Source organism: Protopterus annectens, chromosome 16.part0 (genome assembly GCF_019279795.1).
Source record: "Protopterus annectens isolate FY-2018-M chromosome 16.part0, PAN1.0, whole genome shotgun sequence".
Lineage (NCBI taxonomy): Eukaryota > Metazoa > Chordata > Ceratodontiformes > Protopteridae > Protopterus > Protopterus annectens.
In genome coordinates, this window is record NC_056750.1 from 635722418 (window position 1) to 635741900 (window position 19483).

At 38.8% G+C, this 19483-nt stretch overlaps 1 protein-coding gene across 1 annotated transcript in view; it reads right to left on the reverse strand.

Annotated features, from left to right (window-relative positions):
• The window catches only part of SURF4 (surfeit 4), a 362007-nt gene that overhangs the window by 266120 nt on the left and 76404 nt on the right, over positions 1–19483 (reverse strand). Inside the window, exon 3 of the mRNA XM_044058470.1 lies at positions 13257–13333. Coding sequence (XP_043914405.1) covers positions 13257–13333 — 77 coding nt within the window. The remainder of the gene's footprint in view (positions 1–13256; positions 13334–19483) is intronic.

The following is a 19483-nucleotide window of genomic DNA, read 5'->3' on the forward strand; positions in this document are numbered from 1 at the left end:
CCAAGCTTGTTTGTGTGGAGTCTTTGTGCAGAATTTGTCCAATTGGTAGCTCTGGGGGGAGGCAAACAGGTCTGTAGCTGGGATCCCCAATTTGTTGGTCAACATGTTGAAAATCTTTGGTTCTAGTTTCCACTCATGTGGGTCCATGAGATTTCTGCTTAGATCGTCTGCCAGTGTATTTAGTTTTCCTGGCAGGAATTGAGCCTATAGATGAACTTGGTAGCTCAAGGTTGTGTTCCACAGAGCCATGGCTAGTCTGCAGAGGGGGGTAAGAATGGGTACCCCCCTGCTTGTTTATGTACCACATAACAGTGGTGTTTGTCAGTCTTTATCATTAATTGTCCTGGAAGAATGTGGTCCTTGAAGGCTGTCAGAGCATTCTGTACAGCTAACATTTCTTTTTGATTGATATGTAGGTGCATTTGACTTGGGTTCCTTTTGCCCTGAATGCACTTCTCTGCCAGGTGAGCCCCACATGCATAGTCTGATGCATCTGTTGTTATGGTTTTGGCGGCAAGGGGTAAAGTAAATGGTAGTCCCTTGTTTTGGTGGCAGGCCTCTGCCCACCAAAGGAATTCTAACCGTAGGCAAGGTATGATAGGAATCATTGCTTCTAGATCCTGAGAATGTTGACACCATAGGCTTTTGAGATACCATTGTAGTTTCCTCATATGCAGTCTTGCATATGGAATTAGTAGAATGCACAAGGTCAGAAACCCCAAGGCTTGCAGCATTTGCTTTGCAGATAGCAGAGTTTTTGTGGCCACTAGTCCAAAGTTGTTAAATGAATGTTTCTCTGGCATGAGGAAAGCCATCTGGGAAGTTGTGTTTATGCTTGCTCCCAAGAATATAATCTGTTGACAGGGTACCAGCTGTGATTTATTTTCATTTATGGTATACCCCAGCCAAGTTAACATCTTTTGTACAAATGCCAAATTATTCAGAAGTATGTCCTGGCTTTCCGCTTGAATTAGACAATCGTCCAGGTATGGGTATATTTGAATATTTCTTTGCCTGCAAAATGCACTGACTGGAGCTAGGCACTTTATGAATACCCTGGGCACAGTAGATAAGCCAAAGGGCAGTGCAGAGAACTGATAGTGCATGCAGCCCGCTTTGAAGTGTAGGTATTTTCTGCAAGATTTCCTGATTGGGATGTGCAGGTAGGCTTCCTTTAAATCCAGTGTTGCCAACCAGGCATCTTTGACTATCATGGGAAGCAACTGGTGAAGAGTTAGCATCTTGAATTTTGGAATCACCAAAAAGGTGTTTAGGATAGACAGGTCCAGGATAGGACGCCATGAGTTGTCTTTTCTGAGTACCAGGAAAAGTCTTGAGTACAAACCTTGTCCCTTTTCCTCTTCAGGTACAGTATGAATAGCCTTTAATCTTAAGAGAGAAAGTACTTGCTTTTAAGCCTCTGCCCATGGATTTGGGGGTAGATCTGGCCAACCGTTTGGGGTTGGTAACGTGTGGAAGTGAAATCTGTATCCTTGGGAAACTATGTTTAACCCCCATTTGTCCTGGGTAATGAGTTCCCAGTTTTTTGCTTGCAGAGCAATCTTTCCCCCTAAAGGAGCAGTCAGTTGTGAAGTGCTTGGAAGTTTTAAAGTGAAGTAATTTAGACAGCTCACCATGGGGGGGGGGGGGGGGGGCTTACTAATCCCCGATTTGGAAGTGGAAGCCCCCCACTGCTTAGTCCTGTGCGTTCCCAAAGACTAATGCCTGGGTATTCTGCTGGTTCTGGGTTTGAACTGAGAAGACCTGGAAGAGGCAGGAAAAGACCAATTTTTTGAAGGCCAATGCCTACTAAATCTAGGAGGCTGTACTTGTAAGAAATCTTTAACAGTTTGCATAGATGTAGCTTTTTCCTCCATCTTTTTAAGAACTCCTTCTACTTTGTCGCCAAACAGGCGGTCCTGATTTAAGGGTGCATCCAGCAATTTAGTTTTAACATGATCTGGCAAAGATTGCTCCTTAAGCCAAGCATGCCTTCTAAGTACAGACCCAGTGACAGCAACCCTGCAAGATGCCTCTAGTGAATCAAAATCACATTGCAAAGTAAGTTTTCCAACCTGTTAAGCAGAATGCATTAAATCCTGTAAGTCCTTATTTTCAGCACAATCAGGAATCAACATAATTTTCTGTTTAAGCAATCCAATAATATGCTGCTACTTTAACACATGAAACTGGCAATTTAAGGTCCTGATGGCCAAGGTTGCAGAGGTGTATACCTTCTTACCCCATCTATCCAGGGCCCTGGAATCTCTATCAGAGGGGGTAGGATTTTTGGCAGTAGTAGCCTTAATGCCCTTGGGTCCCTGTGAAATGGTCTCAGGATCCACAGTAGGATTTTTAAAAAGGAACGTATATATAGTCTGAAGAAGCTTAGTGGTGAAAGCGCTAACCTGTGTTATATCTTTATGTAATAAAACAAAGTTTGGATATATTTACAACATTTACGATCTCAGTTTGGTATTTCGAGTATTTCGGATGAGTATAGCTGTATATTACCCTGTGTCGCTCCAGTTACTACTATTTTGTTTTATTATACGAAAGACATAGTTGTACTCCCTTGGGGAACATATGGATGCCCAAGTCATGCTTCCTGTATCTACCCATGGCTCATACATACCTCCTACAAAGGATGGACAGCAGAACTTTGAGTGTCAGTTTTCTTAAAAGCAGCTGCATCAACAATAAAATCATGCCTGGAAATCTCTATCCATCAAGCCCAATCTCTGGAAAGCTGTAGAATTCTGGATCCTTGGGACAGGCACCTCAACATCAAGTTAATCTCCTGCAGTCTTAAATGCAAGTTGAAACGTTTAGTCTAAGAGGAAGTACCCAAAAAGAAGGCTAAGGGAAGGACAGGAAAGCAGTCATCAGGAACCATTGTGTAAACTCAGTGGAGTCATTGGGTCATCTCTTTTCTGCATCAAAATCACATGCAACTCCACAAATGTGAAGTAATCCAGGGGGATGGTGGGGAATACATGGTCTCTGTGTCTTCAACATTTGCAATAAGATAAAAACAAGTATGAATCTTTCTAGACTTTAGAGTTAGCAAGTTAGACAATGACGGAGAAGCTGGATGTGATATCGATGTCTGAGAATGGTTGTACATGAATTTCCCAGCTCCTCTGCCCTGCTCACTAAAAAGATGGAGAGCAGAAAGCCCATGTGAAGAAGCATCTGCTGTTAAGTCCTAATTTGTCAAAGGTGCCAGTACCAAAGGTAGTAAATGCAAGGACAGGAAACACTAAAAGCACTGATATTCATGTCAAGGTAGTACTGAAAGTTGAAGGCACAGGCTCCAGTTGCCAATGATCAAAGTCAGCAAAGGCCAATGCTGACACTATTCACCAGTCCTGACTGGTCGATCTTCAACCTACAGGTTATCAACCTCAGACCTGTCTTAAAATGCCCCAATTCTAGATATCGTAAAGCAGATTCTTCTGAGGTCAGCACTGATGCAGGAACACTGGAGCAGAGTTAGAACCTAATGGACTGACATTCAACCCAAAGTACAAATGACCTTAACGTGTTGACAGCATCGCTGTTAAGGCCATCAATGGTAAAGTCAAAAATAAAGGGGTTAGCTTCGAAGGCTGCCTTCTTGACAAACAGACCACAGCAGATGCTGAGAAGTTAGTTAGTTGACACATCTGTACCTGGTGATGCCATGCCATGCCAACGTCCTGGACACCAGTAACTGGATGAGTGGTGATAAGATGTTGCTGAAATTACAGGCCTAGACAAAATGCATCCATACACTTTAGAACCACATATGGAACATAGCAAAAGAAATGCTTTACTTGGCCTTCAAAAAGGTCTCCATTTATTTTTTTAGAGTCAGATTAAACATCTTGAAAAACTTTGTTGACAATGGTCTTGAGCCTAAAATGTCGTGCACCTCTGAATTAGGTCACGCTTTCAGTCCTAATAATTTTAACATGAAACTACTTGTTAATGGTTAACAGTCATACCACTAGAAAAAGTCAACTTTCATTCAGTCCTAAGCTTTTTAGGTTATCTGGAGAGTATATTCAATGACAATATCAATATTGCATTTCTTTTTATTGTCCTTGTCTTTACATCTGGAAGAATCATCCCTGTTAACCACATGCTTGGCCTTTCACAAGTGGATGTTGATGCAGCACTCATGTCTGAAGCTCTGCCAATTGCAAAAAGCTCTGCTCTCCAACTAAATTAAACTTGTAATTACAGAAAACTACATTATAAAATGAAGTTCCTAAAATCTATAAGCAATAACACTGCAAAGAGCAGCAAGAAAAAAGAATAAAGTAAAAACATCATAGGCCTATGGAAAGGCTATTTATAAAACTTTAAAACTATGAACAAAAAAGGCACAAAACTAGAATGGACAAACCTGAAAGCTGACAAAAATCACAAGAAGATGAAAATAAGTGCCCTTAGATTTGTTATCTGAAGAGGTGAGCTGGTCCAAAGACCCTTTTCAGTCAAAAGCTGGACTAGTAAGCAAACATGTTTTTATTTACTGCATTTGTTTAGTGACACTTTTCAGCACAGGCCCACAGAGAAAAGTCTCAGAAAACAGCATTAATTACGGTTATAGATACAAGAACATTACAAAAATGTTACTGCAAAATTATCAATGTATACAGAAAGTATAACCAAAATCACTTGTATAAACTTTAGCAGAGATAACAGCATATACGAAGCAATGCAAAAGCACTAACATAAATTCCCATGTGATTGAAAAGGTGTGAGAATACAATGTGTAAATGGGTTATAGTGTAGACAGTTTTTTTTCCTCACACAAGAAACATCTTTATTAAATCTTATGTATGACATAGGAAATAGGAAATCATCCATTTACATAAATGAAAACAAACCATATGGACAATTTTAGTTGCAAATATTATACACCACAAACCATATTTTAAGTTATTTTTAAGAAGATGCATTATTAAAAAAACGAGATAATTGTTGAGAATGAATGCAAAAGAGAAAAGCATGTTGGTAGAATAAAGCTCTATTTTGCTGTGAGGAAAAATTACAAGTAAAAGGAGAAAGTAAGAGTGAAAGAAGTATTGAGAAATAGAAAAGTATGACAGGAAAAGTACTGAATAGACTGATGAAAGTATAAAGGGAGAGAAAGGATTTGTTAGGGTGGAGAATACAGGACTGGAGGTAGAAAAAAGAAAGTAGTAATTATATTATTGTAGGATGAAGTGTGTGGTTTAAAAGGGGCAGAGTTAGCCAGGACTGTAGTAGGACAGCTTCGCTTGCATATAGCATCAGCAGAATCAAGAATTCCCGAGTTTTTCAGTTGTAACTTGAATGAAGCAGTATTCCCAATTTGACTGCTGCAGAAATGGAATTCCATTTTTTACGGACATCCAAGGAATACAAAGAAACCCCAGCAGCGTTTGATTTTACTACCAGTAGGGATTTGTCAGTGGATCGAAGAGCTTGGTTGAGTAAGTAGTGCTGCAATATATGTTTGTTAGGCTTGGGCCTTTATCAGGTTTGTAGATGAGATTATGACCAATTCTTAACTGAGAAACTGTTAAACAGCGACACAATTCAATCCAGTGGCATCAATCAACAGCAACAGAATTGTTAGTTCTATACAGTAAGTCTGCAAGCATATTTTGCATTTTGCTATAGCACTGTTCAAGTATGTATATTTGGGTTGTTTGTAGACTTACAAATACTGGTGATGCACAGAGAAGAGATGTCAGAAAGAAAGTTGATAGAAATTTTTGTTTTGCATCATTTGACAGGATTGGCATAACTCTACAGAGGGTGCCAAGTCTCTGACAGGTCATTTTTTTTTTTTATTACTTCTGTCAAGTTGCGGTCAAATATATTTTCATCTATGGTAACTCTAAAACGTTTTGCATAGGTTACTTTATGCTGGTGCTGTTAGTCAAGGTTAGGGTACAGACATTTGTGAGGAAATACATTTAGGAGTAAATAGGATGAGTTTGAATTTTTGGGGGTTCAGAAATAACTGAGAGTCAGCCAACCATAACTTGACATATTTGAGAATTTCCAGAGAAAACTCTGCAATTTTTTCATTTTTTTTTTTTTTTTGCAGTGCAGATGAGGGTACAGTCATCTGTTTACTCTACTATTGTCGCTTGGTTGCCGATTGTAGAAAGGTCATTGACAAATATGCTCAACAACAGAGGGTCAAGAACAGATACTTGGGGTACTCCTATGGATACACAGAGAAGGTGGAGGTTTCAATTGATCATTTGCCTGTTGGGTAAGTAGCTGACAAACCAGCAGAGGAATGCAGACTGGAGACCCAAGGAGGAGTTAGTAAATTAATTTCTGATGTGAAACAGTGCTGAAGGATTTGGAAAGGTCAAAGAATACTGTTGATACCAAACTGCTAGAGTTTCTGTTTTGACTTGGAACTAGGATCAAACTCAGGAAAGCTTTAGTAGTACAAAGATGGGGTTGAAAGCTGGGTTTATGTTTAACCATTGAATTACATTTGCATTGAACAGCTAAACATCAAATTCTATCCATTGAATGTTCATTTCAGTGAATGGGAAAGTAACTAAATGGCCAACACTTCCCCTTCTGCCCTTTTCCCCAATGAAGTGTGGTCTTGGAGTTGGTATATATAGTTAGGGGGGCATGGGGGGGCCCACCTGGCTAGGTTTAAAATACTGTGTTGTGTGAGACAGGGCAATGTTACCTAACTAGTTACTTTCCCAGGCAAAAAAATGAATGTTCGCTGAATGAATGTTTGATGGATAGGGTTCATTTTTCGGTCATTCGATGCAAATGTTATCTGACTGTTAAAAAGAGACCCATTCAAAGCCATATTCAGTAGGTGTCAATGGGTTAATTTGAATGCTGAAGGTATAAATATTTAATAGTTGGGAAACAATGGCAAGGAGTCAATAACTGGAGAGTTCAGTAGAGTTGCATCCTTTGTGTACAGATAAGATACAGCATTTTCCCCACAACACCGAAGGATGTAGCTTTCTTTACTCTATTGATTTATAATAATGGAAACTGGGTATGACTGAGCATCAGCTGCTATTGTGAAGAATCCCTCTGACAAGTTGTCAAGAGCCAGGATAGTTTAGTTTATGGATTTTTTTTGTTATGGTTGAGATGGTCAAGGACTGAAAAGAGAAACATCTGAGGTTTGGGGATGGAGCAGAGAATTGAGAGGTTGTAGAGGCAGCAGAGTGCCTTAGGAAAGGGGCTACTGACTCCATGACATGAGAACAGAATTGGGTAACTATGGTTTCTGAATTTAATTCTTTTGACAAATGGAGTTGGTTCAATAGTTGATTAAACTGATGACCACAAGAGTTTAGGATTGTTTACATTTTTGACTGTTTTGTGTTTGTATAGTTAGATTTTTGCCAGCTCTTTTTTGTTTGGTGACGTTTCTAAAGTGTTTATATTTGTTTGCAGGTTAGAAACAGTTTTGTCTAGATTCCATGCATTCCAAGCTTTGCCTCTCTGAAGTATCAGTTGATTTGTATTTTTAGTTAGCCAAGAGGATTGGTTATATTTAACTTTGAGTTCTTAAGGGGGTATGTGTATAGAGTATATTAAAGGAAAGTGGAATTAAATAGTGAGACAGTGTCATCTAGTGTTAGGTGTTAAACCTACTTTGTGATACGAAAAGCATCCCTGGCTTCAATTAGGTTTACCCCATTTGTATAGCAGGCATTTTAGAAGTCTACTAGATACTGGTAGACATACTTATGAAGGAAAGACCCCATTTAAATGTGCAACAGACATTACATTAGTCTGTGGGACAGACTAAGGCTACAGCAAGTGTATAAATAAAATGCCCGACTTAGAAAAATTAACCAAAAAGAACAGGCATTAGTACCATGGAGACTTAAGTTCTAGCTAAGCAGCCGGTGCCATATGAGGAGATTGAAAGGCTGAATGCAGTGAAATATAAAATTAAAATAATTAGGACAGGGACAGACAACAACAACTCTATCACATTAACATAGTAAGGCAATGGAAAGGAGGACAAAATTCTGTGGTTAAATTTGCAAGCTAAAAATCAAATGGGAGACATCAGAGAATTTCTATATTAAGCACACTTAGAGGAACCCTTGTCAAAACAGAAAAAGTAGGAAATAAGAGAAACTCTAAGAAAAAAAAAAAGATTCTTTCAAAAATGCCTGGAAGAAGTAAGCTGATAGAACATCACATATGGCAAATACCTAGAATTAAAGAAATTCTGAAACCTTACAGAGCTCCAGAGCTACAACATTTGTTTGTTTAATAAGTTCGTTGACAGGGAAATAATCCATTTCTGCTGCAGCCTGGGAGTCGCAGAAAGCCAATGAGAGCTACAGTAGCATAATCCAGTGCATGACAGTAGGCATGTGTACACATAATTAAGGGAAATGCATTCAATACATTGTAGTATTAGGAAGAGCAAGAGCAAGAGCACATTTGTTAGCATTTACATGTGACCTTGTTTCAGTTTCAAGGCATGGGTTATTTGTTGAGATGTTATAAGCAAGCTTGAAAAGGAGAGGAAGGGAGAAAATAAACGTAACATTGACAGGCACGGGGGGTACAGCATGAAAGGTGATATTAAGAAGACTATGCGGTGTAGCTGCAGCCATGGTTGGCCCAAATAAAGAGCTACAGATTTTTGTGTATATGTTGTTAATGGGAAGACAGATGAAGCATTCACATGAGCTTTTTCCTTTTAAGTAAAAAAAAAAAAAAAAAAAAAAAAAAAAAAGGGAAATCACTTTTGAAGGGAGTAAAGACAATTATTCTACCAAGTTTGGTGGGGAGAGAGTCATACAACTCGGGTGCAAGTAGACAAAAGGTGTGCTCTGTGGATGAAAGTGAAGGTCTAGGCCTGCTAAGTATGTAGGCATTGTTGGGCTGAGACCACAAATGGCAAGAAGCTTTTCTGACTGACAGCCTGTGACTGGAGGGTGGAGGTTGGAGTCATTATATAGGATTAGGCTGTGGAATAATAGGTCCGCATCTTCTTTAATAGGAGCCACCTGGTATGAAGGAGGGTGTCATGATAGTGTGCACTTTTGGGAGAGAGCAGCAAGTGACAGATTTTAACCTCAAAGAGCACACAGACCATGAGGAATTCCACTGGAATAAAATGCTCTACTACATTGGAAATATTTTACAATTGTATTACCATATAACACTGTGGTAGCATTGTCGCCTCACAGTAAGATGCTGTCCGGTTCGATTCTCAGCTAGAGCATCTTCTGCGTGGAGACATGCGTGAATGGGCGTACCTTCGTTGAAGGTTGTGCATCAGGGCTGGTAACTCGGCACGTAAAAATCAACTACCAATCATTAGCGGACCGGAGTTCCGCTGTAGCGACCCCTAACCGGGAAAAGCCGAAAGACACAAACATTACCATACAACAATACTTACAAAATCCAGATAACGTCAAAATCAACCAATAACAGTCAAACCATTCAGTAAAAAATGTTAAATAAATGCATTCTAAAAATGCAAAAATGGAACCTATTGCTAAAATTCTCTGAACAGATAAATAATTTAAAAATACTCCAAACTAAATATTGATGCAAAAAAATACGACTAAAAGTTATATTGTGTCACTAAATACACTTTCAAAAAGATGTAGTGTGGTGCTCTAGAAAAGATGTTTACAACCTAGCTGCACACATATAAGGCAATACTGATGGAAAAAGGGTAACATAGGCCATGTTAATGCAAAGTTCCAAAAAATCCTGACTACGCCATTACTAGCAAATTTGTATGACGTATGTGGCCTTTCCCTTCTGTGGCTAAAAATACTGCAATTATACCCCTGGTGCTAGTGGTTTCCCTCTCCTCCTGCTAATTAACTACCAGCCCTGAAAACTTATCAAGATATTTCCACCATCACCAGCCTCTGTACCAAACACCTACTATTCTGGGCCAGCAAAGTATTCCAAATTACTTCTCTCAAGTACAACTCTGCATGGCATTTCACTTCTATTCTCAGAAAAACATTCAAAGACCAGCTTAGCCATTCTTACATTTTGTTGGCTAGTTCCTAGGTTTGCACACACACAGTCTCTCATACTATTAGGGCATGTTTCCCTCTACCATAATAAAATGAATGTTACCAGCCTGCATATAGCTGGTCAGTGAAGGCACAGTAAACTGAATGGAATCTGCTCTGAATTAGTTTGAGTGCAAAGCAGTTAAGGAAATTGAGATAAGCAATTAACTGGAAATTTCTTAAGGAATTTTGCAAAGGGATTGTCTGCAACTATAATTTAGCTTTTTTTTCACTCACAGCCCCCTTTCTTTTCTGGCACAGCTCATACGTCATGTCTCAATTCTTCGGCCGGTCAGCACAAAAGGGAAAAAAACACAAACATCTGATTTCAGTCCTAGAGACTGGGCCCTAATATTCATCCAGATTCACAGCCTCTCAAGGAAAAGATGAAATACAAAATGAAGACAATGGAAGGAATATGGAGGATTTATTTCTCATTTTATACATACAGAGTGCCAGACTGTTCCAGTCTACTCCCAGGTGATCAGTACAGATAAACATTATTTCGACACTGGATCTCACACTGCTGGGAAGTACCAAAAATGTTAACATCACTTGAAAGGTACAGGTAAACTGACAAATATTGTGCTGCAGATCATAAATTTAAAATGATAGTTTCAGTACCTCTCATTATTTGTTTATATCAATCCTTCTGGAGTCCATAAAAAGCTCAAGCTACCAATTCATCAACTTCTGCATTACTGCACACACACACACACACACACACACACACACTTTAACTTCTATTTCTTCATACTGCTGCACCCTTTCAAAATCACTGTAAAAAACAGCAGATGACAAACATCTTACCTGTCTGTTCACATGTCATTTGTGCACATATACTTTGGCTGGCCTTTTGATCTTCTATCCACTACCTTGCATTGTAGACTGAGCATCAACTGCTTTCCCTCCCTGACAACAGTACCCAAACTGCATGTGCTAATCAGTATGGCTAATCAGTGGTACTGGCCCATCTGCACAATCTGATGTCCCTTTTTTGTTTTCTTCCAGGACTGATACAAAGACATGGTAGAGCCAGTATACTGTCCACTGCCTCATATGCAGGTGTCTATTGCACAGATTGGTAAGGAACATAACTACACCATCTTCATAGGTCTTAAATCAACCCAAGAAGAAGGACATCAATGCCTGATGCTTTTCTGTTAAAAAAGCTCTGCTAACCAATATTCTGGGATCTAATTCATCTGAACCTTCAAAGAAGCCATCATCTACATCATGACATAATTTAATTGCATAATTTCTCCAGGGTTTAATGATGTCATCCATATTACTTAGTCATCCACTGAAGTTTTTTACATTTCTGTCCTTTAGCTAAAGGCACAAAATGTAGCTGTTGGGCAATTGTAGGACTTTCGTGAACTGCTGTTTACTAGTCCTGCTTCGATATCCATTTAGTGCTGCTCATACCTTGCAGCTCTGTCTCTCTGTTCTTTTCTTTGCACTTGATCATCTGTAGCTCTGTAACTCATTGTAACCTCCAGTGACAATTGTTCACCCAGCTTTTTTCCTTCGCCCCATCAGTTGTACAGCTGCTCTTGAAATCCACAGTTTGATAGTGCAAGTTCTGCTTTTCCCCAAGTGCTGAGATGGTGCTGTCTTCCAAGGTGGTCCTGAAATCTCACTATCACACCTTTCAACCAGGCAGACTGTTCCTAAATGTCCAAATTTTTACCTCATATTTTTGGTGTGTTCCACATAATATTTGTGATTCTCTTGCAAATCAGTGAGGATTGCATTCACTAAAAAATGACATACATTTGAGTTTCAGACTTCACATCTTTCATACACTGCATGCTAATGCAAATCCTGTTATTCTACTGACCTTCTAAGTTTATAAGAGCAATATTTAAAATTTGTCCCTATTTTTGACCCTCTGCCTCCCTCCCTCCCTTTACTTTAGACTTTGTCCAAACTATCTGCACTGACAGGTTGAGAGGTATGCTCGCTACTGCTCCTCATAGGGTCACAGGAGATTACTAGGCTAATGGCTTAGGGGCCCTTACTGGCCTAGCCAATATAAAACTCGATTTTACACAATATATAGCCCCTACAGGCAAGAGGATGGCATAGATTTGTGCCTGTGCATTGAGTATCTTACAGACTGCAAATTCACACATGGGGTAGTGTCTGAATCGGTTATGGACAGGGGCAGTTTCCCATCTATTGATCCAAACTGCATATGAACAAGGCCTCATGCCCTTTGTCTCCATCTTCTCAAAATTAGATAAAAAAAAAGTTCCTCTTTTTCAATCTGACAATTTATTACAGATTCTTCTTTATGACAGATCCATCTATCCATGCAAAAAGCACTTTGATTCTTTGGGAACTTAGCTGAGATGTGTAAAACATTTACACAAAGTAAAACTGTGTTGTTCTTGTTGAACATGAGTTTCAATAAAGTCCATTAAAAAGTACAATGCTTCTCTATGCCTTCTTAATAGAGCACAAAAAATGGAAATGCTGAACTGGGGATAGCCAAAGATACAACCATCTTCCATTAACTCAGCTGCCTTTAAAGCATAACCAAACAAGAAACAGCTGACGACCCAAAGAAACAAACAAAAAAAAAAGTCAGTTACTAAGTTTGTAGCTACTGCAAAAATACCTGCTATCTGAAGTTAAGCTTAATGCACATTCTGTTTAATTAATTGTCTGTCAGCAGGCATTTTCTCATCAAGTGATTTTCATGTTTACATCAGCAGTGCAGCAGGAGTAAAGGGTGACAAATATATGTGGCAGGGGTTGTGCAAAAGGGGCAAAATATGTGGAGGGAAAAAAAAGAAAAGAAGAGCAGCGAGAAGGTAAATGAGCAAATACCGTTACTCACTTCACCATGCTGCTCCCTGCTCTGAAGCGTGCCAAATACTCAGTGTTACATTCAAGTTAAAACTGCATCATGGTTTTGCACCCACTGCAAACAGACTTCGCATTCTACTTGGCAGTGCTGCCTCCCAGAGGGGTATGGCAGCAGAAATGCACAGCTTGATTTCACAATATTTTGGTCTCCTTCAAAAAGGAAAAAAAAAAAAACATTTGTATAGCTGGCGGAAGTAATTCTGCACTCAGTATTATGATCTGTTTGATGGCTCCTTTAAGCGTGCTGGATTTTGAGCAAAGGAAACAAAAGCCAAATATGTACACAACTGTAATGCACTTAAAATGACCTGCATGACAAAACTGTCTCACCTGTAGTGTTATTATTCCGAACATCCCAATGCAGGTATACTGCACAAAATTCCTACTTAATATTAGCACACAGCCACCTGTAAAAATAAGAAAAAAGTCATCACAAACACAAGACCTAATATTCACATTTTCTTCATCTGATACTCCTGCTCATGTCTACCACAATTATTATTCAGTAGGTGTATTTTATTCTTATGTAAGACAGCAGAACTAAATACTTAAATAGTTTAACAAGACTGCAACACATTAAGTTACATGTGTGGGTGTCCGTGTAAGCATATACTTGTATATAACGTGTGCGTATGTGTACAAGTGTATGTATGCGCACACACAATTTTATATAAACATTTTAAGGAAGCATTAATGAAGCATTCACCTTCACATAACTTTTTTTGCTTGCTTACATCTAACTGCTTAGAATCATTACATTTGACCCATTTCCCTCACCATTTACCACCACCTCTATATAGTTGACAGCCCAACTTGATCCATGGTCAGTGCACACTTCCTCTACATAAAATAAATAAATAAAACCAATACATTTCAAGATCACATATCAGATCGAGCAGCTAGAGGGATATCATACATGGGATCCAATGGTAGTCCAGAGACATCACATTGCAATTGCCTCAGTTTCTTCTCCATTTCAACCACCCACATTCAAAGTAATATGCATTGGGAATGGAAGTTTTGGCCACATGCAACCACCAGCTGCTACTTCTCCAAACTCAGTGGACAAGATGCCATACCTCCAATCTCCACAATGAGTTTCGGGGCACTTGTCAAAGTGCCCTCACTACTTTTATGACGGTTTTCTCTAAATTGCACACCTGCACATCCTCACATCACCCAATAAGTCCATCATACATGTGTGGTATGCAGCTAACACATGCCTCACTTCATGTACAAATGGATTTAATGACATCACTGTTATTAAAAGTGACTTCACAATTACAAAAGGATTGATGCATCGCTGAAGCCCCGATTTAAGTGCCTTTGCTTTGTGTCAGGAAGCTATTAATAAAACAGCTAGCATCACAACATCCAAAATGTTTAGTAGTTTCTACAACCATGCACAGAACACAGGCCTGCACAGAATACTGATTTAATTGGTTCACCAATTTATTCAGTCATATATTTACTTTCTAGCTATAATCACCATGACATTGGCCTTGTATTCAATCTGCTGACCTTATGTGGAAATTAACAGTAAGTTGAAATTAGCCCTGTGTCCTCCTTGACATTACAAAGAAAAACAGCATGACATCAGATCAGTTTTGGTGGAAAAGGTATGCATGCATGCATGCATAAACCAGCTCCTTGCATTTGGCAATCCAAGTAATAAGGCACATTGCACAAGATCTATTCATCACAAAGTTTATGGGGATAAACAAAAGTTTATGAACGTGTCCAGAAAAATAACCTCCATATAGGAAGAGCAGTTGTGTGTGAAGCAGAGTGGAATAAATCACTGCCCAATGGTTGAAGCAGGGCTTCTATAATTTCTTTATCTTACATTACGGTGCTACTCCTAAAAAGCTCGCCAAACTTAAAAAAGGGAATCTAGAAAGCATTCATTAAGAACAGGTGCATGCAGCACTGAAGTGTTGTGTGATTATTTCATTAAGGGGAAATGCACTCAATGTTCGGCATTAGCTCAGTGTTGTTATACCTTAAAGTCACACCACACTATTATGTACTGAACACAGGGGAATACTGGGTGTTATACTGGAGATGCTCTCCCCCTTTTCTTGCTTGTTCATTTTCCTCAAAATTTTGGTTAAAGCATTACATTGGTTCATGCAATCAAGGCAAAAAAAAAAAAACTGACCACCACACCTATGCCCAGTGCATAGTCCACCTAATACCATTTCTGAATCAAAGATGTTGGTTATATAGTCAGTCTTATCTGCTGTTCCATTGCTGGATCAGACACATTCATGGACCTTTCCAAACTAGCATTAGATTTCTTAGTACTGTATGTTATACTACAAAAAAGTACTTAAGAATTTATGTTACAATAGGCTATGTATGAACGCTGCTGCTGTGGCAGCAATACAAAAAATAGGTTTCAATTAATACAAAGGAAACAGATTAAATTCCATTTTCTGAAATTATTGAAGACAGTTCACAGAACTCTGCCCATTACCTTCAGTTTCTAGTATAGTTCCCAAAAGTAAAACAGCTTCTGTGCTATTAGTATTCAAATGCAAAGGAATCTACAAGTTTGGACATCCTTTCTAACCTGTTTTTGGAAGGCAAACACCCCCAGTGCTAGAGCATGTTCACTCATGTTTAACTGATGCACAAAAGTCATCATCTGATAGATTCAATCTGTCTAAATGGCAGAAGTAAGGACATGGCTGCCAGGGATGAGTTTTCTAGATAAACTGAACTAGGCAAGGTTTCTCACCGTTACAGTTATTCATGGCAACAGATGTTCTGGCTGGATCAAAATAGAAAAAAAATCTCAAGGTTTGAAGGGGAGGACATGGCACAAAATGAGTCTTACAAGTGTCTAATAAATGCAGCTAGACACCCTTCATCTTAAACACTAATCCCATCTGAGGCACGTTTTGGCATTATGACCAATTTCAGGGCTCCTGTTTTGGCTAAGAAGGGGAGCTTCAGACTCAGCTCAGGTAACAAAGTAGAAAAGGTTGTTTCCAAACTTATAGAGCCTATAACAAGAAAAATAAACCACTGATCTTCTACAGGCATTAGAAATACTTTGGAACTTTCATGAAAAATTTGTATAAATCCAGAGAAATGTGGAAATCAAGAAAAAGCACAAATGGAAATATTTACGGAAGGCTTAAGTATGCCAAAGTTAGGCATAAATGAGGCTAAGTATGCCAAAGTTAGGGGCAAATGAGGCTAAGTATGCCAAAGTTAGGGGCAAATGAGGCTAAGTATGCCAAAGTTAGGGGCAAATGAGGCTAAGTATGCCAAAGTTAGGGGCAAATGAGGCTAAGTATGCCAAAGTTAGGGCAAATGAGGCTAAGTATGCCAAAGTTAGGGGCAAATGAGGCTAAGTATGCCAAAGTTAGGGGCAAATGAGGCTAAGTATGCCAAAGTTAGGGGTACATGAGGCTAAGTATGCCAAAGTTAGGGGTACATGAGGCTAAGTATGCCAAAGTTAGGGGTACATGAGGCTAAGTATGCCAAAGTTAGGGGTACATGAGGCTACGTATGCCAAAGTTAGGGGTACATGAGGCTACGTATGCCAAAGTTAGGGGCAAATGAGGCTCAGTATGCCAAAGTTAGGGGCAAATGAGGCTAAGTATGCCAAAGTTAGTGGTAGATGAAACTCAACAATTGACAGTTAAGATAGGAGGAGAGGAGATACAAATGGTGATGTATAATCTGCCGAAAAGTCTCCAGGAATAAATGGTATTCCTGTGATAGTTTGGAAGCTAGGAGGGAAGAAAGTAATCAAAGATCTGGAAGGTTTTGTTTAACAGTATTTTAAAAGGAGGGGAAGCACCAAAATCCTGGAAGAAAGCTGTGTCGGCCGAAATACTTAATGCTGAAACTCCATTAGACCCAACTTCATATAGGTATACTTCAATTTTAAACCATGATTAAGGGTTTATGTCTATAATAGCTAAAAGAATGGCAAAAGTGTTGCCAAAATTGATAGGAATGGTTCAATATGGTTTTGTGGATGGGAGTCAAAAATTTGACATTAATACAACAATAATAATCCCAATGGAAGCAGAATGTGAGAAAACACCCCTGTTGTTGGTGGGTCTTGATGCACAAAAAGCATTCGACTGAGTAAGCTGGGGTTTTAGGAGAAGGGCAATGGAAGCATTTGCATTCCCTGATACAATAAGGTTAATTAGGATGATATATGAGGGATCAGAGGCAAAAATTGTTGTCTGAAGAGGGGAACTAGGCAGGGGTGTGCCCTTTCTTCTGTTATTTGTGTTATATTTAGGGCCACTGACAAAGAAAATAAGGGACTCAGAAATTCAAGGATACAACTGGCATGGCAATCAAGAAAAGTTGGATTATTTGCAGATGATATTATTTGGACCTTATAAAAACAGAAAATGACATCTCAGTGTTGTGGAACATTTTGAGACAGTTTCAAGTTTTTTTCAGGATATAAAATTAATGAAGATAAAACAAAGGCTATGACTGTAAACTATGTACCCACTTATGAACTGGTTCAGCAATACCCATATTTATGGGGACACAAAGGAGTATAAAGGATTCTGTTATGGCAGCTAAGGATATGTGGGAAGAGACTAAACAAAAGATAATACAAAAGTTGAGAAATTGGAAGCTCTTACGGATATGGAGTGCAAAAGACAAGCAGTGAAAATGTTTTTAATCGCTTTAGTTTTATACACAAATCAGGCATGTTTTTAATCAACCAGAGTATATGTTGTGGATAGAAGAGCTGAAGGATTTTATCTAGCAAGGGAATGCAAAGGTCAAGTGGGGTAAAGCTCATCCTTTTAATAGGACAAGGAGGTTTAGGATTACCTGAGCTGAAGGGATATTTTACAGCTACACAGTTAAGGTTCATATACATAACACAATCAGAAAGCTACAAAATCAAGGTATAAAGGGCTGATTATGACAACACATGGCAGAAATTCAAGTAATAAGGAGAGTTTGTGATTATGGATGCATGTCCTTAAGGAGAATAACACCCATTCGGGATATTATATTCATGAAGTGGCAGAAAGAATTCTAAGAACTAAGTCAACATACGACAGGATAAAGGCAACTCTGCCAATACGGATGTCTGCAATTAGGGTACACAGAATAGGCAACAGGGGGCTGGGATTTACCAGAGAAAACAGGCAAAGGAGTCAAAGTATTGGGAGCAAATAACTAGAGAGAGAAAGGTAACAGAATGAGAAGAGGCCAAGAAGACATTTGGACTGCATGCTACAGACTGCTTCCCTATCAGGGATTGATAGGAGAGTATAGGTAACTGGAAAGGATAGGGGGATCCTGAGTGAAAGATTGCTGGTTGAGTTCGAAACTAAAACACAAGCTGCTGTTAAAAAGGAATAAGTAGTAGGGTATATAAAATATTGCATGATAGTTATAGGAATCAATAAGAGGAGGCTAGAAAAGATTGAGACAGACTGTATAAAACATTCACAAGGAAACAATGGGAGGGCATATGTATGACTCCCAAATATTCAACAAAGCCTAGAAGATATAGGATTTTGTTTGAAATATTTGCATAGGTATTTTTATAACAAGTGCTCAAGTAGATGGCAAATGTTGGCAGTGTGATGGAGAAGAAAGAAGTAACTGGGAACATAGTTTTGGGAGTGTAATAAGTCAGCAGACTTTGAACATTCCCTACAGAGCATTGTCAGAAATATTGGGGGAGCAAATGGGTGTTACTAGGGAAATGTATTTTTTATTTATTTATTTATTTTTCAGCTGGGATACAGGATCTGAATTGCCTAGCTAAAATAACTACTTGGTAAGTTTAACTCTGGTATCTGCCAAAAATTACTGGTAAATGGAAATCAAGATCTAAAATATATTTGAAGTAATGAATATTGTAACAGATAAAAGAACTGGAAGTGGGATCTTTAGAAAAGAGTAAGAGCAAATTACACAAAATAAATTGGAAATTGTTGGAACAATACATGAAGAATAATGTTTAGTTTTAAGGGAAGGCAGGAACTGAGCAATTTATGTATTGGTGGATTGATGACAATTATACAGAAGAATATATGTGATGTATAATGTATTAACTATGACTATAAGCAAACATTTATATAAAAGAAAGCCAATGTCATAATTGATAATTCAATAACGTTGTTTAAAAAAATAAAGGAAGGGGAGCTTCAGCTGCCTTCATCTAAGCAAAATGTTAGAGGTCTCTTGCAGGAAAGGCTTCTAGTTCCATTCTACTAATTTATAGCTCTATTCCTGCTTTTCCTTAAACCTCACTCTTCCTCCTCTACTTACAGGGAAGTACTCTTAGCTTAAATGAGTATCTACAATACAAAACAAAAAAACATCTAGCTCTGCCTCTATCCCTCACATGCCCCGTTTAGCAGAAATAGCAGAATTATTATCAAGCCTCAACCATAAATCGTGTGTAATCCTGTTTAAGATAGTAGTTGCCACCACTAAATGATAGGCAGGATGGAATAACCTCTGTACAGAGACATCTGTAAACCATCTAGTAGAGTGGAGGCTGCTTATCCACAAATATGCCACTGTGTGGAGAGATTTGC